The sequence below is a fragment of the Sturnira hondurensis genome, unplaced genomic scaffold (genome assembly GCF_014824575.4).
Source record: "Sturnira hondurensis isolate 20B ecotype Veracruz unplaced genomic scaffold, ASM1482457v3 Scaffold0007865, whole genome shotgun sequence".
NCBI lineage: Eukaryota > Metazoa > Chordata > Mammalia > Chiroptera > Phyllostomidae > Sturnira > Sturnira hondurensis.
The window spans coordinates 2,299,554-2,324,118 of NW_028080496.1; the positions used below are offsets into that span (position 1 = coordinate 2,299,554).

General features: G+C 54.3%; 1 protein-coding gene across 1 annotated transcript; it reads left to right on the forward strand.

Annotated features, from left to right (window-relative positions):
• Positions 1-560: 560 nt before the first annotated feature.
• BNC1 (basonuclin zinc finger protein 1) lies at positions 561-23,954 on the forward strand. Its single transcript, XM_037053514.1, has 5 exons — positions 561-629; positions 14,707-14,806; positions 15,735-15,970; positions 17,877-19,723; positions 21,726-23,954. Exons 1-5 carry the CDS (start codon positions 621-623, stop codon positions 22,408-22,410), a joined length of 2,877 nt encoding a protein of 958 aa, XP_036909409.1. The 5' UTR covers positions 561-620; the 3' UTR covers positions 22,411-23,954.
• Positions 23,955-24,565: the final 611 nt, after the last annotated feature.

Here is a 24,565-nt window from a genome sequence, read left to right on the forward strand (position 1 = left end):
CGAGAAAGAGAGCCCCTTGTCCTGGAAACACGGGACAGCTGGGGCTGTGCCTTCCGCAACCACAACAGGGGAAGGAACTTGTTTGGGTTCTTAGCAAAGGGGGCAAACCCCGTGCCCAGGTCAGGGACAGTCCCCATGTCGCCTCTGGAAATAAGCTCCCGGGTGGCGCGCGCCACGGGACCCCGAGGGCGCCCGGGCGAAGGCAGGCGGCGGCCCCGCCGAGCAGACGGGAGCCAGCGAACTTCAGAGCGTCTGGCCTCCCGGGGAGGCAGACGCGGACACGTCTGTGTCTCCCGACAAGTGCCTTCAAGCCCAGCGGGGCAGACACCTCCGCGCCGGCCGCCGGCGAGGTCTCCGCGGGCTCAGGGCGTCCGCGGGCGGCCCCGGAGGGCGGCGGGCTTCCCGGGCGGGGGACTGGCGGCCGGCGGAGGGGGAGGGGCGGGGAGGGGACAGCGCAGGAGGAGGCCCCCACCCGGGCGCAGGGGGCGGGCGTGCGGGGAGCCGCCCACTTCGCCGCGTCGCCCCGACGGCCGGAGTTTAGATGCGGCGGCGCCCGCCGAGCCGGGGCGGACGCGGGCCGGGGACACGCGCGGGTAGCCGGGCTCCGCGGCGGCCGCAGGATGGCCGAGGTAAGGGGGACGTTCTGCGCGCGGGGCGGCCGAGACGACGCTCGGGCCGGTCCCGTCCGCACGGAGGACCCGCCCTGGCCACCTCCCAGGCCACCTGCACAGCGGCAGCTCGGGCCGAGGGGGTCCCGGCGGCCGCGGGACGGCGGCGCGCATCAGGCCGCCTCCCGCCCTCCGCGCCGCGGCTGCGTCCGAGCACGCCCGCCTCCCGTCCCGCCGGCTTCACCCCGGGACCCACTCAGCCGGCAGCTCGCGTTGGGAACGGCCGCTTCTACCTGGGTTTGCTTTCTGTGGAGCGTGCGGCGCGCGGCGGCCGTCGGCCCCCACGAGAGACGCGGGGACAGTCGGGCGGCAGTGAGCGGGCTCCGGGCCGCGGGCGGGGACGCATCTTTTGTGCAAAACCGCCCAGCAAGGTGCCGGCGGGCGGGGCAGGGGCGTCCGGAGCGGCGCAGACGGCGCAGGACCCGCGCGCCGTGTCGGGAACGGCGCGGCGCACGGCGTCGCCGGGGACGGAGACCCCGACGCCGCGGGGGGCGGGAGCGGGGCACGGAAAAGCCGGACGCGCGTCTCCTGCCGCTTCGCGACGGGACACCTGCAATGACTGAGGGGGCTGGGCGGTGCCTGGAAGCGCGGGGACCGCCAGCGCCGCGTCCCCGTGTCGACTCCCCTTTGGAGCGCCGCGTCGGTTCCCTGGGGCCGGCGGGCCGGGCCGCACGGGCGGGCGGAGGGGGCCGCTGCCTGTCCCCGCGGCCCCCCGGCGTTGCCCCGAGAGGCTCGGGATTTGTCAGCCAGATGTGACAAGATCGCGGAGAGGCGAGGGAAGGAGGAGATCTGATATTAATCAGTGCATAGCTCGGAGCCAAACTTTCTCAAACGCGGTGTAGGAACATGTTCTTCTCATTTAAGGCATCTCTTTGTGGCGGTGCGGCTGCCACCGGCCCGACTTTGACAGTTCAATGGAATGCCAGTGAGCAGCCTTAATTGTGGGAGTGAAATTGTGTGTGCTGGGGGGGGGGCAGGGGGTGGAGGGGGGAGGATCAGACACTCTAAGGTTCCGTAATGTCCCCTGGTTTTATGGCCACGCTCACCGCGCTCCTCTGAAGACAGGGCCTTTAACTCGGGCCAGACGCCCGGTCGCAGCCAGGCCTCTGCTGTTAACACTTAAGGGGCCTAAAAGAGGCCCTGTTGGTGTCCTGGGAATCCCTGTCAGAGGGTGTGAGTGTGTGTGCGTGTGTGTGTGTGCATGCGCCTGTGTGTGAGGGGAAAACATGTGTTCCTACAGCTCTGGGTCCACGGAGCACATCTAGCAGCAATTTTTTTTTAATATGGATTTCTTCTCATCAAAGCGACGAAGATTTTGGCTTGACCATAAGTGAATTGGAAAACAGCCTTTGACAAGTCACGTTCTTTTTTTTTCCCCCTTGGGTCCTCTTATTCCTTGGTTATTGTTTTAAATCGCCGGTGGATTTCATGGGATCTTTTCATGAGGCATCTTGGACTCCTCATTTGCGGGCACATTCCGTTGTACCTGTTCAAATTTTGGTGCAATGATAAATATACTGGCTTCTCCATGGTCGGTTCCCATTCCAGTTGCTGTATGAAAACACTGTTGAAATTGCAGAGGTCAAAATGAAATTTTCATGCAGGATGTAAAGGAAAATTACTTCCGACGTTCTCCGTTGTCTAGGATTTGGTTTGTGGTTTCAATAACGGTGGGAAGGTGGCCACCGCATTTGTTAGGGTGCATTTTGATAAAATAACTTTGGCCTTTTCTAGTGGACGTAAAAGACGGAGAATGTGAGTCATTGTCTGCTTTCTCACCCCATAAGTTTGCCAACGTTCATTTCACCAGGAAAAGGGTTGCTGCTCATTCAGCCCCTCTCTTGGTTGGACGTGGGTCTGTCAGAGGGGCACATGCTGGGAAGAGGTGGAGGAATCTTCACGTCGCCCCAGTGCTGCCCATAGCCTTTGGGAACTCATAGCCATGTTCAGGCACCCGCATAATTTCATTCAGAATATCCTCTGGACCTGTAGATTCTTCAGACTAGAAAAGGATTTAGCCACATGCTCCCCCTTCAGTAAGAGAGAAAGTGGTTGGTTTGAAGGGCCTAGCTGGCCACTGCTCGCCCTGGTTGGAATTCACGTAAGGAATATTAACAGACACGGGGTAACTGCCACAACAGCGTCAGCTTTGCATAGAGGGCTCTTTTTATTTTTAGTTTTGTTTTCTGTGGCCCCCCACACAGCAGTTAGTCCCGCATCCCAGGCCCAGACCCGCATTCTGAACCCGAGAATCATCAGCCTGGGACGAAGGGTGGTCCAACCTATGGGGGTGAGAAAAGCCACCCCATATTCTCCCGTGGGATAGATAATAAGTTCCTTTAAGCATAGACCCTTAGCGTTTTCCAGTGCGTAGGGAGAACTAGACATGGGAAAACAATTTAAAAGTTCAGTCTGTCGGTGAAATTAAACGGCAGTGTAGCGGGTGAGGGGCCGAAGTGTCTTGGAGCTTTTGTACACGGCATTGGGAGCTATTTTGACAGTGGCCATTAAAGAGGTGCCCTGAAGGTTCCATGAGGTAAATTACTTGCAGGAGGAGCATGTTTTACCCCCGGGGTAAATTTTCACCTCTACAGATGTTCCTGGGAGTGAGTAACTTTTCTCAGAAACATCCCTGCTTGGAAAGAATTAGAAATGCCCCAAAGGTGAAAACTCAGTTCTGAGCCGGTCTTTCTTAGGTAGGTAAGATCAGTGTGTGGGGATTCACTGCATTTTTTAAAAATTACCTTATCCCAAATATGCCACTATGACAGGTTTTTAATTTTACTTCATTGAGATATTCTGTTTTTCGTGGTTTATCTAAGAGATGTCTAAAGATAAACCGGGATCTTTACAAGAACGGGCATCTGGAAAGGTTTTAGCTTTTGCCTCTGCAAATCGGTTTCCACCTAAAAACCTTATTTCTTCTTATCTTGTCATTCTTTGAAGCCCTTTTTCCTAATTCTGGAAATTCCCAGATTCCCAGTGTGCCCCCCCCCATCTCCACACAGACACACGCCTGTTTTTTTTATGCAAAGAGAGTGGGTCGGAGGGGCAGTTGGACAGCGCGGTAAATACGACGTGAAAAGGGTGGGTCTACGCGGAGAGCCGACCCTGCCTCACCGGGATCCAATCTGCTGCCCCCTCAAAGGTCGAAGAGTGGGGAGCAAACGGTCTCTCGCTGCTGCCAACCACACATGGACTCATTACAAACCTGCCTCCTGTGTCACAGGGGGCCTCTGCCTTGGGGGCGACCATAATCTCACTCAGCTAATGTGAGAGAAAAGAGACATGGGGAAACAAAACAGGGAGGCTGGGTCCAGGCGGCCTCGGAGAGGGGAAAGAGTTGTCTCAGTTCAACTCTCTCTCAGGCGGCTAACTTGTTGTTTCCGTACAGTGATGTTAGTTTGTCTCCTCTTGCAGATGATTTCTGTGATGGATCCATTGCACGCTGTTTTCTAGCTCTACGCCACCTTCTAGAAGCATTGGCCCTGTTCTGTAGACCTCCGATGCTTTCTTGTATTACTCGTCACGAAGGCAGCATTTTTATATCGGCAATGTTAACGCTGCACGATACACCAGGCTGAATTTTAAGACAGTGATCAGAATGGCATAATGAATGGGCTAATTTTTTCCTTTCTGAAAATCTAGGGTGGTTTTTTTTTTTTACCTTTTGTTTTTAAAATCTAGTTCTCATTAAGTCCCTAAAAGAAATGCTTGCAAAAGGGTATTTAGAAATGTTCACGATTTCATCATTATTTTGCATCAGCAGCCATAGTGTAAGTACATTGCTTGGGTAACTGGCCACCTTACTTAAAATTATCCTGAGGTGTAAATGTCTTTTTTTTTGTCTCTATTTTTGTTCCCCCTCAACCCATGCTGGCTGTTGTGTTCAGAAATCCCCAACATGTGTACTCAACGTCCTTCTATATTTTTGTTTCTGAAGATTACCACTGAGTCCTCCCAAACTAAGGTTATAAAGAAAAACAATATATTGTGTCTTATATTTCTCTACAGTTTTGTTGTTCTTTTTTTAAAAAAACAAGTGCTTGGTTTGGTTTCTAAGATAATATTTGCATCTTTTTCTACTTTTTGTTTTTTTTTTTTAGGACTAATGACTTTAAGAAAAAAGGCCCAGCTGTTACATTATTTTAGCACACAGTTCAGACTTTGATTTATAGAGATCAAGGGATGGGTGGTTTTCCCCCATCACCTTCTTTGAGCTGAGCAGCAAGAGAACACTGTGAGCATGTCATGCGTGCTTCTCCTCCCAGGGGCACTTGGCCCGACATCTGTCCCCGGGGCTCTGCCTCCCACCTGGCCCTCACTCCACCAGACCCTTCTCCCAGCCTTTGGTGGCTCGAGACCAGTCTCTTTTTTCATCCCTGCACTTGCAGTGAGAACCCAAAACCTGTCAGGTCCCCTTCCGTGTCATTTTCAGGTTGCAACTGCCGCCTGCCTCCTGGTCCCTGAGGCTTCCCAAGTCCAGTCTTTCACCACGCTCGTGGCCAGCAGTGTCCCCCGACACTGTTCAGAATGCTGACGGCTTTGTGGATCCCACAGAGAGACTCCTGGCTGCCCATCCAGACAGCCCAGCCCCACCCTGTGTAGCCTCTCGCTGCCCATGACCAGTCTGTGCCCTGAGGCTCAGCCTCCTGGGCTTGCCACACAGGTGCAGGGCGAGCCTTCTCTAGGCCCAGGCCCGTGGTGGTCCCTGCACGTGTGCCCGCCACCTCCTGCAGGCAGCCTCCTCGGCCTCTCCACGGACCATTGATTTCTACCTCCGTGTTTGCTGTCCCGCACGAAAAAAAGTGTTGGTCAGATGGAGAATGTTGATTTAACTGATTTTTTTTTCACGTTTTACTCCAGAGCACTTCATACACAATTAGAATCGTTGTGCGTAGCTTCGTGAGGCACGCTTGGGAGTTTGACAGTGATCGACTTCGGGCCGATCCCATTCCATCTGTATCCCAGACCCACTCATTCCCTGACCGTTCACGGCAGTGGCGTCTGTCGAAGCCAGTCCTGGGCATTGTGGGTTTTCATTCATAAATAAGAGTAGCTCTAAAAGACAAGTCTTTCATTTTAAAAAAAGGCAAAAGCAATATACCGTAGAACAACCTAAAAAAACGAACAACTCTTGCGTGACGTTCAATTTCAGCACTCCGGTTTCCTTGATCGCCCGGTAAACGTCACCTTGCCATTCGCTCGTTCAAGTCAAGATTCAAATAAGGTCCCTGCGTGTCTCTCTTAATCTTTAGGTTTACACTTTACGTTTTTTGCCTTGCAATTTATCTGTTGAAAAAGTTGGGTTGCGTGTCCTGTAGAATGCTCCCCAGTCTGCATTTTACCACGTGGTGTTATTATTTAAACACTCCTCTATCTCATACGTTTTCTGTAAGCCAGAGTTGACCTGGAGGCTTAGTCTAATTCAGGGTTGAACTTTGTTTTTTTTGGCAAGAACGCCCCGTGTGTAATAGCATACGTCCTTCTGTCCAGAAGCCAGTGAGCTGGTTGCCGTCTTTTTAATGAGGAGGTAAGGACATACTGATATTCTCCTTCTTCACCTGGAATACGTATGTAAGGAGAGTTTGGGGAATGATTCACCAGTTCCCTGGTATCTCTAAAAGTGGCCGATGAGTTTTGCATTTGTTTTCAGTGTCTTTTGAGTTGCTGGATTTTAATAACATGCATGGCTCACGCCGATGTTTGATGGGTCGTTTTGTCTGTTCAGCTACTGATCGGTCGGGCTGTATGACTCTTCTTCCCCCTGCCCCCCCCCCCCCGGAGCAGACACTGGGGGTTCCTCCCCTTGGGATTCCCATCAGGCTCCTCATGATTACCAGCCCACGGGAGAGGCCTTGTACTCAAGCAGACGGCAGCCAGAAAGAGCCAGTTTGTTCAATAAAACACTGGTATCATTTTGCTAAACTGAGAGGAGATGATGTCAGGAGATGGGCATCTGCCGCGGGCAGGCCGCCTTGCACCTAGGGACCTCACAGGTGGTCTTCTCTCCCCGTCCCGTTGTCCCGTTGTCCCGAGACGTCTGGCAAATGGTGCTGCTGTTTTCAGGTTCCCCAGTGTACCTTGGTGGCTCTCCATGTATAGGAAAAACAGGAGAACCCTTAGAAAATAAAACGTGGAAGACGTTAGAAGAAAAAGAAAGGAAGGAAGGGAGGGAGTAAAAAAAAAATCTGGTTCTAAAAAGAGACGTGAGAAGTACACGCTGCGTGTGAGAGGCAGACGGGCAGAGCAGCCACGGAGAGCAGTCGGGTGGAGACCTCCTGCCCAGTTTTCTGAACCAGAGAGGCTGGCTCTGCAGACAGAGAGCCAGCGGGCATGGCAGTTTCATTGTGGGTGGAGAGAAACCAAGCCCTCTCCCCGAAAGCTAAGGTGGTCCAGCTGCCTTGGGAGATGCTTGCATTGTACACTGGCAGTTTCTTTTCCCCTTGACTCAAAACGTATGAACAGCAATTGTCTATAGTTACTGTTTTACAGTACAACTTGGGAAAACCTGGAGCACTTTTATTCTAAAGCTCGGTGACTTTTTATTTAAAAAGTGATCTGTGACTGAACAGGCTGGACCTTGGATTTCAAGTTGGGAAATTATGATTCTTTTTTATCATCATTTATTTATTTATCTTTAGAGGGGACGAGAAGGAGAAAGGGAGAGAAATATCGATGTATGGTTGCCTCTCGTGCGTCTCCCACTGGGAACTGGCCTGCAACCCAGGCACGTGCCCTGACTGGGAATCGAACTGCCATCTTTTGGTTTGCGGGCCTGCGCTCAATCCACTGAGCTACACCAGCCAGGGCAGAAAATTACTCTTCTTACCAGGGAGTATCTGGCACAGCCTTAGAACCTCACACTTAAGAGAGAACCACACACTAAATGTGGCCTTAGTAATCTATACTAGTTAGCCATTTTTCATGTGGTTTTTGTGTGGCCTCCTCCACGGTCCACAAGAAGATCAGTGTGTATCTTAGGAACTGCATTTGGCTTGCTAGTGAAAGATGCTCCTAAATAAGACACCATCCTGTCTGCTCAGCAATTCTTAGAATATAACTTCAAGGTTGCCTCGTGGTTGCAAAATGGCCTCTGAAGTCCAGCCATCACATTCTTGTTCCAGGAAGGAGGAAAGGCTAAGAAGTCTCTCAGCTGAGCCACTTCTCATTTATAAGGAGCTTTCTGTAAAGTTCCACCTAACAACTTCTACCTCTCTACCACTGGACAGGACTTAGTTACCTAGCCAGCAAAGGAGATATGAAAATTAAGATGCCTTTACCAAGGCAGATTGGGCCAAAAGGATGTTGGGTGGGCATCTGTAATTAGCAAGCATGGCACAGCTCTCTCATGGATCCATATTATTCTCTTAAATAATACCAGCGAAAGGCAGCCCAAGTCTGGGTCAGCCTTTCGGGCCCAGGGTCAGCCGCCAGGTGTTGGTTTTGAGTTTCTGTTTTGTTGCCTCTTTCGGGAATGACTCACGGAGGAGCAACTTGTATGGAGGTTTTTATCGTCAGTGTTTTCGGCAGCTCTGTCTGTGCAGAGTCCGACCCCCTGAGCCCTGGGGAGCTAAGCCCCTCCTTGCTGTAGGTATGGCAGGAACAGCCGTCCTGCTGTGCTAATTGGTCTTTTCAACTCTCCCTCTGTGTTTTCTCATTAACGTGGCTAATAAGCCACTGAGGTAGGCGAGAGCAGCTCCCCAGCCCATCTTACAGTCCGAGGCTCCAAGTCACGGGGCTAACACTTACAGGGCAGGAAGCAGGGCGTGAGTCGCCTGAGGCCAGTCGTAGGTGTTACTGCCTGCCCGTGAAACACGCTCCGTGTGCTGAAGGGGAAGGGACTCGGGCTCCCCGGCTCCGCATCCAGAGGTGTTCTTTTAATAGGCAAATCATATTAATTTTAGGCCTTTGTCCAAGGCTCGTTGTGAGACGGGGAATAAAATCCATATTCTTTGGCTTGCCCCCACCATCCTATGCAGAGCGGTCTCTGCCACCTCTGTGAGTGACCCCCCCCCCTTTCCTACCAGTCACCTTACCTAGTCCACTCCAGCTCCACTGGCCCCCTTTTTGGTGCCATGAAAACTCCTGCCTGTTTGGTGCCTCAGGGCCTTTGCACTTGCTATACCCGCAACCTAAAACATTCACTCTACCTCCAGTTCTTCAGTGGCTCCTTGCTATCCTTTGCGACCCAGCTTAAACATCACCTCCTCGAGAGACTTTGATGGTGACTCTCTCTACGGGGCACTTACGCCTACCTCTGTTCCTCTGTGCCGGCCAGTAAAATTGCTAGCAGAGACTTCTGCGTAGTTCCTTCATAGCAGTGACCTTCTTCTGAAAAGCTGTTGTTTGTTTACTTGTTTATTTTCTTTCCCCTCTAGAAGATAATAAGCCCCTTGGAGGCAAACACCTCATCAGTCCTGCTCAGCACTTTAACTCTCAGAGTTTAGACTATCTGGCTTGGAACTGCTCAGTAAATTCGCGGATGAGAATGCCTCTCAAAGTTGCTGTGGGGATTAGATAAACCCATAACTAGAAGGGCAGTTAGCCCCCAATACTGATATTTCAAAATATAATCTACTCCCAGTGTCCAGATGCGAGACCACCCTGGTAGACTGTAAGTTCCTCAGTTTCCATGTCTGTAAAATGGGGGTAGTGACACCTACCCCCAGGGTGCATGTAAGAAAGGAGTAACGCGTGAGCTCTGTTTACTGCCATGCTGCACGCACAGAACACGCTCGGGAAAGCTCGCCAGGCACGTGACCTTGGGCACAGGGCACATCTTCCGTACACTTACGTTTCCTAAGGACAGTTCCCTCCTCTGACCACGATGTGGGGAGGATTAAACAAGGTCACCTTAACACGAACACCACCGTGTGGAAGGGCAGATGCTGGAAGGGCCACTAGTCTCCCCATCAGGATCAGAACTGCCCAGTGGAACCCTCTGCGATGGTAGAAATGTTCTCCTCTGCACTGTCCAGGACAGTAGCCACTGGCCCCATGTGGCCACTGCGCACTTGAAATGCGACTAGTGCGAGCCAAGAACTAGACTTTTCATTATATTTGATTTTCATTACTTTTAATTTAAACAGCCACATGTGAGTAAATGGTCACTGCATTGGACAGGGCAGATGAAGTGACTGGAACCCACACAGCAGCCCGGCTGGAGCGCAGTTGAATCCTGTTCCTCAGCCAGACCGCAGACGACTCCCCTGAGGGGGTCCGTGCCAGGAATCTGCAGACCCCAAAGGTCTTCTGTGATTTTCCTTCTCCTCTCTTCCATCCAGTCCCCCAAGAACACCCCCTTGAGTTTCTCTTCCACAACAGGAATATATGTGAATGCACTAAAGACGAAAACAGTGTTGAGGTAGACAGTTTTTATTCTCCAGGTCAATAATGCATGTCCCATGGAAAACGTGCTCTGTCCGGCTATGCATCTGCCCCGTTGTGTGTCTGGAATTCAAGTCAGCATCTCCCCAAGCTGGAGGTGGCTCAGAGGTGTCCACGAGAGGAAGCGGGACCCTCCGACCCAGCTCAGCACCGGGTCGTAACATCCCATCGCGAGACTGCACATGACCGCATCATCCATCACACTGGGGGTGTCCGTAAACACCTGGATGAACAAATGAGCAAAGGGTAGTTACCGAAAGAGCAGACCAGAATTTGGATTGTTGATTTGTAGCACATCAAAGGGACTAATAACAACTCAGGCCCTGGCTGGCGTGGCTCAGTGGATTGAGCACTGGCCTGAGAGCCAGAGGGTCACCAGTTCGTTTCCCAGTCAGGGCACATGCCTGGGTTGCAAGCCAGGTCCCCAGTAGGGGGCGTGTGAGAGGCAACCACACATTGGTGTTTCTCTCCCTCTCTTTCTCCCTCCTTTATCCTCTCTAAAATAAATAAAGTCTTTTTAAAAATTCAGAAATAGTCTGATTAAAATGAGTGTGCAAAAAGCAATAACCGTGTCTCAATGGGTTCGGCGTGTTGTGAACACATCCGCTTTATGTCTCTGAGGAAGGAAGCACCTATCAGGAGTTCAAAGGAATCGATGGGAGTTTTGAGAGCTTTCCATTTTGATTTGCGTGAGTACTTTTGTGTCCTGTAAGGACAGTTTTTTTGTCGTTTGATTTCATTTTAGAAGTGTTCATTTGTCTTTGGATAATGGTGCTATAATTTGACTACATTGTAGAATTCTGAGGTGGTTGGAACAACTCAAGGGCCTTATATTAGAGGCTCTCAAAGACGCCGTAATTAGCCTTTTTAGTTCATAAATAATTCCCCTGAGAGCTAGTTCAATAGATGTCTGATGAGCTTTATTCAGCCTTATTCAAATAGGTTCATATAGAACCACGCGAATGGTTCTGACAAAGCAGCAGGCGTGCATCGGAATTATAGCTTAAATTGCTTAAACTTCTGTCCCCAAACTAGAAACTGCCAGAATTGAATCATCCGGTTAGGTCGGTGGGTCTCAGCTCTGGGCAGTTTTGCTGCCAGGGGCAGACCTCCTGCCATGCCCAGGACAGCCCCCCGGTCCCCACTAAGAACTGTCCAACTCAAAATATAAGGCTGAAGTTGACAAACCTTGAGCTAGGGGTCAAGAGATGCAGCAGAAAACGAGTCTCAGCTGGAGGCTGTGAGAGGCACCGGGAATGGTTCCCTGCAAGCTTCCGCTGTGCAGGGCCCCGGGCAGTCAGTTACCCAGCGAGTCCTGGGCTCAGCGTGAATCCAGGGAGAATCGCCTTGTTTTTAAAGAGGGAGTGGCATTTTCAGGGACATCATCCAAAATGAGAACTTTTCTCATTTTTAAAATTTTGTTTAAGCCCTGGCTGGTGTGGCTTAGTGGATTGAGCACTCACCTGTGAACCAAAGGGTCGCCAGTTCTATTCCCAGTCAGGGCACAGGCCTGGGTTGTGAGCCAGGCCCCCAGTAGGGGGCGTGCGAGAGGCAACCACACACTGATGTTTCTCTCCCTCTCTTTCTCCTTCCCTTCCCCTCTCTCTATAAATAAATGCAAATCTTTTTTTAAAGTTATCGTTTAAAAGAGTGATAGAGCACAGGCAATGAAATATTTCAGAGAGTTCATACGGAGGGTACTGCTAGCTGTTGAGGTTGCAGATGAGTTCGCCCGGGAGCCCACATTCAGAGTCACGGAGAAGTTTGAGAAGCTGGACTACGCATCAGGTGTGCCACCGACTAATACCGGTGCCCCTTACGCTGTTCATTTTGACAGTGTGTAATAAAAGTTAAATTATTAACTCCTTTTTATCCTTTACCTTCCAGTTAAAATAACTAGGTCATTATGCATATAGCTGTATAGACATATGTGTTCCTGCATTTAACACATTAGTAAAATGTGTATATAAGTAGAAGCTATAACCACAAAGTAAAAACAATCTCTGGCATTAGACCAGGGTTTCTCCATTTTTTTCTCATTTCTCCCCACACCCCCACCTCCAAGGAGACTTTAGAAATGTTTTCCTACATGTGCTTCCCCCAGCAAAACTTTATGACACCGTACACTGTACCTGTTGATGTGGTTGTGTCTGTGCTTCGTACATAGAAAGAGTGATCATTTGCACCCCCTGGGGACGATGCCACCCCCAGTGGAAAGGCGTGCGTCATTACGAGGAACACAGCGCTGGGATTATCTGCAGTTCTTTGTACTGTATCATAAGACTTTCCAGAGAGTAAAATCTTTTCTCTCCTGTTTCCTGCTTTTTGGTGATTTGGTAGCACCGTCTCCATCTGCCACTCACGTCCTTTATGAACGGCCCTGGGCGTCTCTCGTCTGGACGGTCACTCTGGTCAGGCCTGTTGCCATCTGAAAAGAGTGGTAGATGACAGTTAAGTCGTGTGAATTTTAAGCTGTGTGTAAGCAAGGTCACTGATTTGCTTTCGTGACTTTTTAGATCCACAGCAAAACGGAACGGGCAGAGACCTCCCGTCACCCCCTGCACCCCGGCCTCCGCCACAGCCATCACTCTCCAGCAGGGGGCGCGGTTGTTACCATGACGAGCCCGCGCTGACTCCTGGTGATCACCCCGAGTCTGGAATGTGTTCACCTTAGAGGTCGCGCTCAGTGTTCGTTCATCCCGTGGGTGTGATAGATGTGTGATGACACAGAGCCGTCACTGTAGCATCCTGGGGAGCATAGCCACCGCCACAAAGTCATCCGCGGTCCGCCTGTTCGTGAAGTGGCGGCGCGGGTGTGGGGAGACGGGAGCCTCATACATGCGCAAAATGTTGCGGCCCCTTCCAACAACAGTTTGGCAGTTTTCCCAGAGGGCGAAACATGGAGTCGCTATACGATCCTGCAGTTCCGCTCCCAAGAATATACCCAAAAGCAGTGCAGGCACGTGTCCACCGTAAACTCGGACCGGGACTCCTTTTGGGGATGATGAAAATTGCGTTGAGATGACGCACGGCTCAGTGACTATACCAAAAGTCATTCCGTTGTAAACTTGAAGGGGGTGAATTGTGTATGTGTATTATATCTCAACGTAAAGCTGCTTTTTTTTAAAGATGAAAACAAACAAAAACAAAAAGAATACCACCCTCCTCTCACTACCACACATTAGCGGCCCCCGACCCACTGCCCGCAACCCCTGAGAACCACTGGGCTGCTTTCTGAACCTGTAGATTGGCCCATTCTTGACGTTTCATGTAGACGAAGCCGTACAGTCTCTGACTTTTCATACCGCTGTCGTTTCTGATGGACGTCTTTCTGTGGCCGAATGTTTTCAGGATTTGTCCACGAGGTAGCACGTACCAGGACCTCATTCTTTCTTACTGCCTAGCAACGTCCCACCGCGTGGCTGCACCACACTGTGTCCATCTGCTTATCCGTTGGGGACAATGGGGTTGTTTCCACTCCGGGGGACAAGTCTGTGTCTGGACAGTTGTTTTCCGTGGTCTTGGGCACATACCCAGGAGTCAAATTGCCGAATGGTGCTGTGACTCAGCCAGACTGTTTTTCCAAACTGCCTGCACCATTCCCAGCCCCACCAACAACTGCTGTGTAAGGGAAGACTCCTTCTAGACTCCCTTGAAGTGAGTTTCCTGGGTCCCAGGCCAGATTCTCCCCTCCTTGTCCCCACACAAGGCCACATAGTCCCTTAATTGGCCGGAGGAGGTTTAAACCCCTAATCGTGGGGCTTTTTCATTCCCCCTCAAACACACGCACCCCCCCCTCCCCTAGGTCAAGGCTCTCTTGAATCATACGGATTCCACCAGCGGCTCTCCCCAGGAGCCCCCCCCCCCCCCCGCCAGACCTCTGTGAGAGCTTCTCTTTAATAATAGATCACATTCTACAGGCCTCTCTCCCCATTTGAGGAATTCGTCTTAAAAATATCCATGATGATTTGTTGCTAATACTAGACTTTTGTTGGCACGTACATCTCTCTCTCTTTTTTTTTTATTTCTGCCATATGTCAGCACACTCCACACCCACACACCACACACGGCACTTTAACATGCGGCTAGGCACCCCCACGCAGGGCCGGTCCAGCCCGTGTCTGTCTCCATCAGGCACACAGTCCTGTGAGTGGAGTGGGGGGCCGTCCTCAGTGGCCTCACATCTGTTCTGGGATTCAGCTTCTGCCACATCTTGACGGGCGGCAGAGTCCGCTCATGGACGACTCTCCATTCCAATCAGTTCCCTTTCACTTGGTCTAAGGCGGCCTGTGTGTCCATTTCGGCATCGCTGCTCTGGTCAGTGTAGAGATTCGGTGAAAATGGGAGTCCTTCCTCTTCTTAGTAACAACGAGCAAGATGTTTTATTTCCAGTCCACCGTCTCATAAAAAAGTTCTGGCGTGTGTAGCCTGTTCTCCCATGCAGAAGAGTATCTGTTACGTGTCCTCCGTCTCCAGGTCCTGGGCCGGCTGCCCCGCGTTCCGGGGTCCAGCGTGCATGTCTGGACCCGGCGCAGAGTGGGCCCGCGTTGCTCAATGAGCCTCGCTGAATGGAGGTTTTGTTTTGTAAATGCGGCGTGTGTCCCACACACCACTCGCAGGCTGAGTGTACCTGTGTTCTCCTTCGCAGGCTATTGGCTGCACTCTGAACTGCAGTTGCCAGCGTTTCCAACCAGGGAAAATAAACCACCGTCAGTGTGAGCAGTGCAGACATGGCTGGGTGGCCCACGGTAACTATTTCCACCCCCCTCTCTTGGCTGATCGTGCGCCCTGTAAATAACTTCCAGTTTTGCAGGAACGGATGCCATGCCCGAGAATGACAGCGAACACGTGTAAGTGGCTGCTGCGTGCCAGGTAACCGGCCACGAGCTTTCTATCTGTTATCGCGTTGAATCTTAACAAGTCCCTACGGTGAGTGTTTTGTCAGCCAGGTTCCAGCGATGCGCGGGGGCCAGGGCCATGACTTCGTGATGACGGAATGTCCCGTGCGGTCTCGTGCAGTAGCTCTGGCCCAGACAAGATGCAGAGTGCCCGGTGCAATGTGAATTTCGCGTAAACAATGAACAGTGTTTCAGCCTGAGTGCCTCCCACGTGGTGGTTGTTTGTCTGAGGTTTCTATTCAGGCGTAGCTGGACATCCTGTGTTTTTTATCTGCCGAACCTGACCCTGCGTTGGCCCCACGCGGCCGCCGAGTGCTGGAAGCATGACGAGCGTGAGGGCGGAATTGAATTTCTAATTTTCTTCAACGTTGATGAATTTACGTCTACATTGAAGTGGCCGTACGCGGCTGATGTCTGTTGCCTCAGACAGCATAGATTGCGGTGGCTCAGTGTGCCACGCCTGACGCCTAGCGGGTGCCAGACCGGGCTGAACCCGGGCCCGCCGGGCTCCCGAGTCGTGCTTCCTGATTTTCCATCCTCTTGATGAGGGACCTGCCGCCTTTGTCTTCCCCTGCTGGTGGCCATTCAGCACCTCAGGGATGCCACAGGAAAGAGCGAGGAGCCTTGGGCCAATCCACTTTATAGGTTCCTGTGATAGCTATGAGGATGATTAACCATTTGGGTAGCCCTTGTTTTCTCTGTCGGAACAGACCGCTGAGAGTTAGCGCTAGCCTAGCCCGCCTTTAAGGGACGGTATTTCTTCCGCTTGGTTTTTCAGCCCTGAGTAAGCTGAGGATCCCCGCGATGTACCCGACGAGCCAGGTGGAGATCGTCCAGTCCAACGTGGTGTTCGACATCAGCAGCCTCATGCTGTACGGGACCCAGGCCATCCCCGTCCGTCTGAAAATCCTCCTGGACCGGCTCTTCAGCGTGCTGAAGCAGGACGAGGTCCTCCAGATCCTGCACTCCCTGGACTGGACCCTTCAGGATTACATCCGCGGCTACGTGCTGCAGGTGAGGCCACCGCAGCCGCCCCTCTCCGCCGGCGTCTTCTCACGCGCCCACCCGTGTACCTGACGTAACCCCCTTGCCAGCCGGTGCGGTCACCCCGCCCTTCAGTACTTTTCCTAACGGCGGGAGCCCTACCTCGTGTTCTGGGAGGACTGCAGGGCTTTCCTCAAGATCTCTGTGCAGGTCGGGATGTGGGAGCATCACCCAATTCTCCGACGTGGGTTTCAATAAGCAGCTCTTCCCCAGTACACCCTTCGCCCCGTCCTGTGGGGGGGCTTGCTCCATCTCTTTGATTATCTGCAAACTGTATACCCAGTGACACGGACACTGTCTCGGCCCCAGGTTACCGAGGTTTCGAGGCAGAGAAAGGGGACTTTTCTGGCAGAGGCGCCAGCGAACAATCGCAGTTTCTGTTCTCCGAGGCCATCCGCTGCCCCTCTGCTGGCCCCTTCCTAGAATCCCTCGCCTTGCGGTACTTTTGTGTCCGTGCTCTCCTGTGTCTCTCTCCCTCCACTTCTCTTGTGGCCTCCGCACGCTTGGCCTTGGTCTGTCCACGCAGGAGAGATGGCAGGTGCGTCTCTCTGTGCCTACTCTCCCCTCTTTACTCTGCAGCGTGGCTGCACCTGGCTTTCTGTCACAAGCTGGGTCATCCAGGTGTTTTCACGGGCAGAGAACTTACTTCCTGCTCTGAGTGACATCATGTCTCTGACGGACGAACCAGCGGACGCATTTTTTTCCTTGCCACTACACTAGACAACACTGGCCAACTTAGTTAAAACTTCAGTGAAATGGGGATGTGAATGTATGTCCAAGGCTCACATACCCGCCGGCTTTTCTCCGATGGGCCGCATCACGGAAATGCACACTAATAACCGTGTGCGGACCTAGACCCATAAGAAATCTTAGGAAGTAGGTAGATGGTCTCCATTTTCCAGGTGAAAAATCAGAGTGCTTCTAAATCTTGCTGAAGTCTCCCGACGCCCCCGGGGGGGTCAGAATTTGAACCCGCATCTTTCTGAGTCTGAAGCCCGTGCTCTTCCTCCGGAAACAGGTTGGGTCACCTTGAGAGCAGGACCCCCAGCGGGCTACAAACAACCTTTTATGTAGAGCAGTGTTACGATCTTACATTATGACATGGATCAATATTTAATGATCCTAATAATCTTGCTTTCTAGCGTTGGGATTAAAAATATGGAATCAATTACCTTGAACCTCTAGCGCATGAAAAATTTATGACGTTACATTCCTCCTCATCTTCAGAACTCTTACGTGCACGGTGAAAAATCTCAGTAGGCCATCAAATACATGTTCTGTGATAAAATATTTATTGTAGTTTTGGGGAAAGTTAGGCCGTGCTGGAGGTTGAAAGATCTCCAGCGCGCCCGTGTAATTACAGCTGTGCTTTGTGAACCCTGGGCCATAGATCAATACAGGCTCGTTTGTTTCCCGATGGTCGTTGCTTGGACAGATTGTCCACATGCAGCGAATAAATACTCAGGCTGTATCTAGGTCTGGTTGCTCCATCTAGGGTCTGTAGATAAAGAAGTGGCTACTTTCAGAAGATGCACACTTTGACTGTTGTGGGGGCAGGATGACCGGTGGCTGTGGAATACGGTGGAATGATCACCGGGTTTCCCTGAGGCGTGAGTAAGGCACATTTCACGTCTCCCTTTGGGACCGCAGCTTACATTCGTGCAGTCTATTTTCTGCACACAGTTTCTGGCCTCGGAGGGGGGTGGGGGTGGGGGCGGGGCTGAACGGGGCCCCGTGCTCATCCAGAGGCGGGGTGTCTTCGTCCGAGGTGCCCTGTGGTGCCAGGCCCGGGGGGCCTGACCACGGGGCCCTCTCTTAGAGAGGAGGGTGAGGAGTGGGGACTTAATCGTGCGTCTCCATCCCGGTTCCGGTCTAGGACGCGTCGGGGAAGGTACTGGACCACTGGAGCATCATGACCGGCGAGGAGGAGGCGGCCACCCTGCAGCAGTTCCTGCGTTTCGGGGAGACCAAGTCCATCGTGGAGCTCATGGCGGTGCAGGAGAAGGAGGAGCCGGCCGTGCTCATCCCGCCCCCCGCCGCCAACGTGGACATCAGGGCTTTCATCGAGAGCTGTGGCCACAGGGGCGCAGGCCTCCCCACGGCCTCCGGGGACAAGGGCAGCCCCAGCGGCGTGCACCCCTTTGAGAGCCTCATCAACAACGTGACTTTCATGCTGCCTTTCCAGTTCTTCAACCCGGCGCCGCCCGCGCTGCTGGGGTCGCTGCCCGAGCCGTACGCGCTGGAGCAAGGTCAGGACCCGAGTCGGGACCCCCGACCGGAGATCCATGGGGCCTTCCCCGACAGCGGCTTCCTGGCCTCCAGCTCCGTGCCGTGTCAGGTGGAGAAAGAGCAGTGTCTCGGCTGCCCCGAGGGCGTCACCAGCACAGCCGGCGGCGCCCATTTAAGTGACCCCGGCTCCTACAACGTCATCACCAAGCTGGAGAGGCCACACTCGTCCCCCGAGGCCAACGCGAAGCCCGACAGGAACAGCCTCGGGGCGAAGAAGGGCCGGGTGTTCTGCACGGCCTGCGAGAAGACCTTCTACGACAAGGGCACCCTCAAGATCCACTACAACGCCGTGCACCTGAAGATCAAGCACAAGTGCACCGTCGAGGGCTGCAACATGGTGTTCAGCTCCCTGCGGAGCCGGAACCGCCACAGCGCCAACCCCAACCCCCGGCTGCACATGCCCATGAACAGGAACAACAGGGACAAGGACCTCAGGAACAGCCTGAGCCTGGCCGCCTCGGAGACCGGCAAGCGCCCGGGGTTCACGGCCGCGGCCCCGGGCTGCAGGCCGCTCCCCGGCGGCCCCGGGGCGGGCGAGGATGCCCGGGGCCAAGCAGCCTTCCCGGGCGTCGGGCAGCACGGCGTGCTCTTCCCCAACCTGAAGACAGTCCAGCCGGTGCTCCCCTTCTACCGCAGTCCGGCCACTCCCGCGGAGCTGGCCAACACGCCCGGGCTGCTGCCTTCTCTCCCCCTGCTGTCTTCCTCCATCTCCGAACGGCTGGCTTCCAGCGAGATGCCATTCGACGCCCTTCCCAAGAAGAAGTCGCGGAAGTCCAGCATGCCCATCAAAATAGAGAAGGAGACCGTGGAGATAGCCAGCCAGAAGAGGCGCGCGCTCAGCTCGGACGAAGACATGCCCCTGCAGGTGGTCAGTGAGGACGAGCCGGAGGCCTACAGTCCTCGGCCGGACCGGGCGCTGGAGGAGCAGCCGTCAGCATGCTTCGGGAAGCCTCTCCCCGAAGGGCAGAGGGCCTGCCACCTCCCGTCGGCGATCGAGCCCAGGGGAGCCATCAGCAGAAGCCCTGAGCGGGCCATGCAGGACTCGGAGAGGGAAAAGGAGCAGCAGCCAGAGCCGCCCACGGTGCCAAGGGAGGCAGAGGACAGCGGCCGGGACCTCCACCTCCCGCCCGGCATGGAGCCCTGTGTCCCTTTCCCAGACTACGTCAGCCTGCAGCAGCGCCTGCTGGCCGGGGGGCTCTTCAGCGCCCTGTCCCCCCGAGGAGCGGCCTTCCCTTGTTTCGACAACGCTAAGGACCTGGAGCCCCCGGGCCCGCAGAGGGAAGAAGGCCGCCACCAGTGCAGCGTCTGCCAGAAGACCTTCAAGAACGCCTGCGGCGTGAAGGTGCACCAGAAGCACGTGCACGCCAAGGAGACGCACGCATGCACGGTGGAGGGCTGCACAGCCACCTTCCCTTCCCTCAGGAGCAGGGACAGGTAAGGCGGCCTCCGTCCGAAGGAGGGGGGGGTGGTTCTTGGTCACCTGAGCCCCGCGCGCCCTGGCTGCTCCGGGAGGGCCGTATGGGGCCGCGTGGGGCTCTTACTGCTCAGCACCCCACCCCCCCACCCCCGCTAGGCTGTCACCGGGCCGGGCGCACACTCTGAGAGCCCACTGTCCTGTGTACAGCGCCACCCTCCTGGGTGTTCAGTTCCGAAATCCAGACTCACGCAGCCACAGGGCGTGGCCTGACATGGTGGGAGGTTATTTGTCAACCTCTTGAAAGCCACCGCCCGGGTGGGTTTCTTGGCATCTGTTCGGGGCAGAAATTCGCGTGGATTTATCACGGGGGCTTTCTCGTGGTATTGCCGTTGATGCAGCATCCTGCTTTTCCTACCATCTGAGAAATTCTGAATTCAGAGACACAGCGGGCCCCGTGGGTGCAGCCTAAGGGACCGTGAGCTCATTCTCCCATTAGCCGAGGAAGGCAGGCGTTTATAAAACAATCAAAGCAGCTCTTGGTTGGGCCGGGACGCGTGGGGTCCAGCTCTGTGCTTTGCTGCTGCTGGGACGTTTTCTGCTCATGGTTCCAGGGAGTGCGTTTGTCTTTTTTTTTTTTTTCCTTTTTTTTTTTAATCACTGGTGTGCACTGGAACCTGCATGTCCACCTTGTGTCTGGTTTTCTGCTGACACATTCCTGCCCCTTCCAGCCAGAACACTGACATGATCACAGGTCAGAGCTGCCGCGGAGTGGGTGATCTGGGAGTGCGATTCTGATGACGTCTGGGAAAAGGAATGTGTGAGCGGGGAGACGTCTCAGAGGGCCGTTGAAAGAGGATTACGTTTTCCTCGCCCGCCCCTCCGCCTGGGTCCTTGGCGATTTAGAAGAGAAAATTAAGTCCCTGTTCATTTTTGGTGAGGGTGTTTTTCCCAGTCTGACCTGCGCACGCATTCCGAGCTGTTGGTAGTCAGTGTCTTGTCCCCTTGAACGTGGTGACCCTGGAAGGGGCAGTGTTTGCTGGTCAGGGCAGCAGGGGGTCTCGGAGCGAGGCCCGCACGGATTGACAAGTTACCTCCAAATGATACCGTGTGAGTCTAAGCCGTGTGTCATAATGGGTGCTCACGGCCACCCTGCAGGATAATCACCGGGTGGGAGGCTGGTGATTGGCGGTGAGCTCCCGGCGCTGCCTCTGCAGAACCCCTGTCTGGTATCCAGGGAAATGTTGCAAATAGGGACTGAACACAGTGTGCACGCGCTCTCTCTCTCTCTCTCTCTCACACACACACACACACCCTGCTGTTTCCAGCCAATTGGATGTTCACACCTGTAGACCTTCTGGGGCGATAGGTGTGAAAATGCACCAGCTCCTGATGCGAGCCCACGGAGGACATTTTCAATGTTCTGGCAGCCTCACTAGACCCAGCAAAGAGGGACAGGTGAAGGAAGTGTTGATAACACTTTGTTTCCGTCTACCCAAAATATTATCCTCTCAGTATGTGACAGAGCCACAAGCCACATCTCAGGGGCCCCGTAGCCACCTACGAGTGGCTGCCGATTGGACAGTGCCACTCCAGAAGGTAGTATTTCCCCGTTTCATTGAAGTCAGGTCCTCTGTTTAGTTCCTTCTCACTGGTGAGCAGGTATGGCCCGGGACCCCCTCGGTTCCGGGGTCCCTGGGCACCTGGCCTCATTGAAATCATCTAGCCATTCTCTTTAGATGAGGCCCAGGAAGCCAGGTGTCCATCAGAGGCAGGAAACGGAAGAGAAGGACATGCTCCCGGTGTCCAAACTGCCGACTTCCCCGGGAAGGCTCATTCCTGGCGAGGACAGCAGCAGCCCTGTGCCCACGCACCACGCAGGGCGCCCTACGGTCCTTCCCAGCATGTCACACCTGCCGCACATCTTGTCTGGTGTCTGCCTCGTGTCTCTGCTCAGAATGACAACTCTTTATCCTCCACAACAGCCCAACCCGTTGCTAACCATCTTTCTTACTCTCGCAGACACAGCTCAAACCTAAACCTGCACCAGAAAGTACTGACCCAAGAAATGGTGGAGAGCAGCGAAGAGCGATTCCGGGCCACGTACCTCCTCAAGGAGGTGGCAAAGGACGCCTACCAGGACGTGGCCTTCACGCAGCAGGCCTCCCAGACATCCGTCATCTTCAAGGGAGCCAGTCGGATGGGCAGCCTGGTGTACCCCATGGCCCCAGTGCACGGTGCCGGCCCGGAGAGCTACCCCTCGGGGCCACCCAGCGAGGGCGCCGTCCTGGACTTGAGCACGACTTCGAGCGTGAGGTCGGAGAGCAGCAGTCACTGCTCGTGGGACTCCGATGGGGCCAGCGAGGAAGGCACCGTGCTCACGGACGACAGCGACGGGACCTGCGGCGGTCCGAGCCTTGTCCCCGGGGACGACGAGTACCCCATCTGTGTCCTGATGGACAAGGCCGACCAGGGCCTCGCCGGCCTGCCCTCCGGGCTGCCCATCACGTGTCACCTCTGTCAAAAGACGTACCGGAACAGAGGGACCTTCAGGGCCCACTACAAGACGGTGCACCTCCGTCAGCTGCACAGGTGCAAAGTTCCCGGCTGCAACACCATGTTCTCGTCCGTGCGCAGCCGGAACCGGCACAGCCAGAACCCCAACCTGCACAAGAGCCTGGTGTCCTCTCCCAGTGACCTGCAGTGACAAGACCGGAGAAGCACATGTCCGGTTTCAGGAGGAAGGCAGCCCACAGGTCCCCTGGCTAGCTTTATTTGAGTTGACTCTGCTCTCCCATTGCAGGACGGGCGAACGACAAGCCCTGGGGGACGCTGACCAGGGGGTGGCCTCTCCTATCATGTTTCTTAACCCAAAGGTGTTTTTCAGTGACATGGCGAGAACTCGCGGAAACGCACGTCCTCTGGGTGGTGGCCAGGCCTGCTGATCCATCGAGGGTAGGGGCCCCGGGCCCGGGGGGCCGTTTCGCCTGGCGTGAGGCTTGCAGGCGTAGGATCCGCTGAGTGTCCCGGGGATGGGGGCGTGGGAAGCAGGCTGTTGCCAAGGGCGAGGAGCCAGCCCCAAACAATCCACGGTTTAGTTCCTGCTTTAAGGACTCTGAAATGCAGACTTCAGTTCGGGAGCGGTGCTGTTGGAGGGGGTCCCCCGTTTGGGGCGGAAAATGGCTCTCCCCCCACCCCCCCTCGCCACCCATGGAGATCTCATGCAGCACGTCAGGGGACCCTCAGGGGCAGCAGGTCGGTTTCCGACACCACAGAAACGCAAGGGTTGCCGGGGTGTTCGTTCTCGCCCTGGGCCACGCATTCCAGAAGCGAGTAGGGGGAGACGGTGCACTTGAGAAGAGTGATTTCCGATTTAATTTAAAATAACGTGGCTAATATTTAATTTGTGTTTATAATATGTGAGTATTTGGGGTGAGGGCAGACAGGTCGCCGTGTGACCTGCTGGGCCTTGTTCGAAAGCAGCATGAACAACAACCTAACCTGTAAAACAAAACTGCTGACTGTATTGCACCTGGTGAAGTTCAGAGCCCGACCCCATGGGCCCCGGGGTTGGGGGGAGGCGGGGAATGAACGGGGCATGACTCCGGAGGGGACTGTCCGTGTGTATCTGGCCCGTGCGTGGAGACGATGGCGTGGTTCTGAGGACTGCTGTCCACTCTCAGGGTCGCCAGACCCCTCGGTCCTCACCCTTTATAACCGTGTGAGATGGGAGTGAACCACCGGATTTACCCGGTAAGGAAACGAGGATGTCCTTGCCACGCGCTGTGTCTTAATATTTAACTTATTCCGAGATACATTCCACATCACCACGCACGTTCGCTGTTGTGGAAGGGAAGCCCACCCCGTCCCACGGGGTGCAGCCGTCCCCTGAAATCTGGCGAGACATAGCTCCGTGCTAGGGAGGAAGAAATTGATCTCGCATTAAGACGTCAAATGAGCCATCGTTTAAAGTTGTGGTTGGTTTCAGTCATGAAAAACATCCTTAAAAGAGAATTGGGGGCCGCAGGAGAGAGAGGGTCCTGTGGCTGAAAGGTGAGAGGAGCCGAGAACCTGTTGCTGATTATCTCCCCTTTAAAAACACAAAACGTGACAACTGACAACGCGTGTCTGCCTCCAGGGAGACGGACCGTTCACCTCTTGGGTCACCCGGCTGGGCGGTATCCCAGTCTCCCCAAACCAAAAGAATCTGTATGCGTTTTCTATGATTTAATAAAAGTGTAGGGCATACGTCTCGTTTTCGAAGGCCCACGTATTGCGATAACACCGGTGTTTGTCGGGTGGGCTGCTGGTTGTACGCGTTTGTGGTCATGCACGCGTGCACACACGGGCACACCCACACACAGAATGGATCGGGCAGAACTGCAAACCCAGGGGAGGACCGGGGGCCGGCACTCGGATCGGTCGCTGCTGTCACGGCCAGACGGGAACCCCCGCCCTCGGTCCGCGAGGCCCCCGGAAACGAGGCAGCGGCGGCAGCAGCTTCCCCGGGAGGAGGCCTAAGCATGGCTTTGTTGTCAGAATTGAGTGACCTTCCAAAGAGACTGTGCCTTCACAGGGGCGTCTGTCTGATAAGCTCGCAGGGCAAGGCAAGACAGAAGCCTCCTTCTTCACTCTGAAATACACGGGTTTTACAAGGAAGTTTTGATAACATCTTTTGCCTCTTTGTACCTCTCCCTCCCCCCACACTTTTTTTTTGTACCCTTCCAATCTATCCATAAGGGCCTGATCCCGTCTGCCCATCCAGATCCCCTCTGAGTGGTGACTGATGCGCAGTCCCTTCTCACTGGAAGATCCAGAGAAGCCCCCACGGCCTGCAAGGCCCTCAACCACCTTCCTGCCCC

What these genes read in the sequence shown, in the direction of transcription:
- BNC1 (XM_037053514.1), top strand. An exon ending in TCCGCGGCTACGTGCTGCAG is followed by an intron (nt 15,971 to 17,876) that starts GTGAGGCCACCG and finishes GTTCCGGTCTAG; the next exon opens with GACGCGTCGGGGAAGGTACT. An exon ending in TCCCTCAGGAGCAGGGACAG is followed by an intron (nt 19,724 to 21,725) that starts GTAAGGCGGCCT and finishes TTACTCTCGCAG; the next exon opens with ACACAGCTCAAACCTAAACC.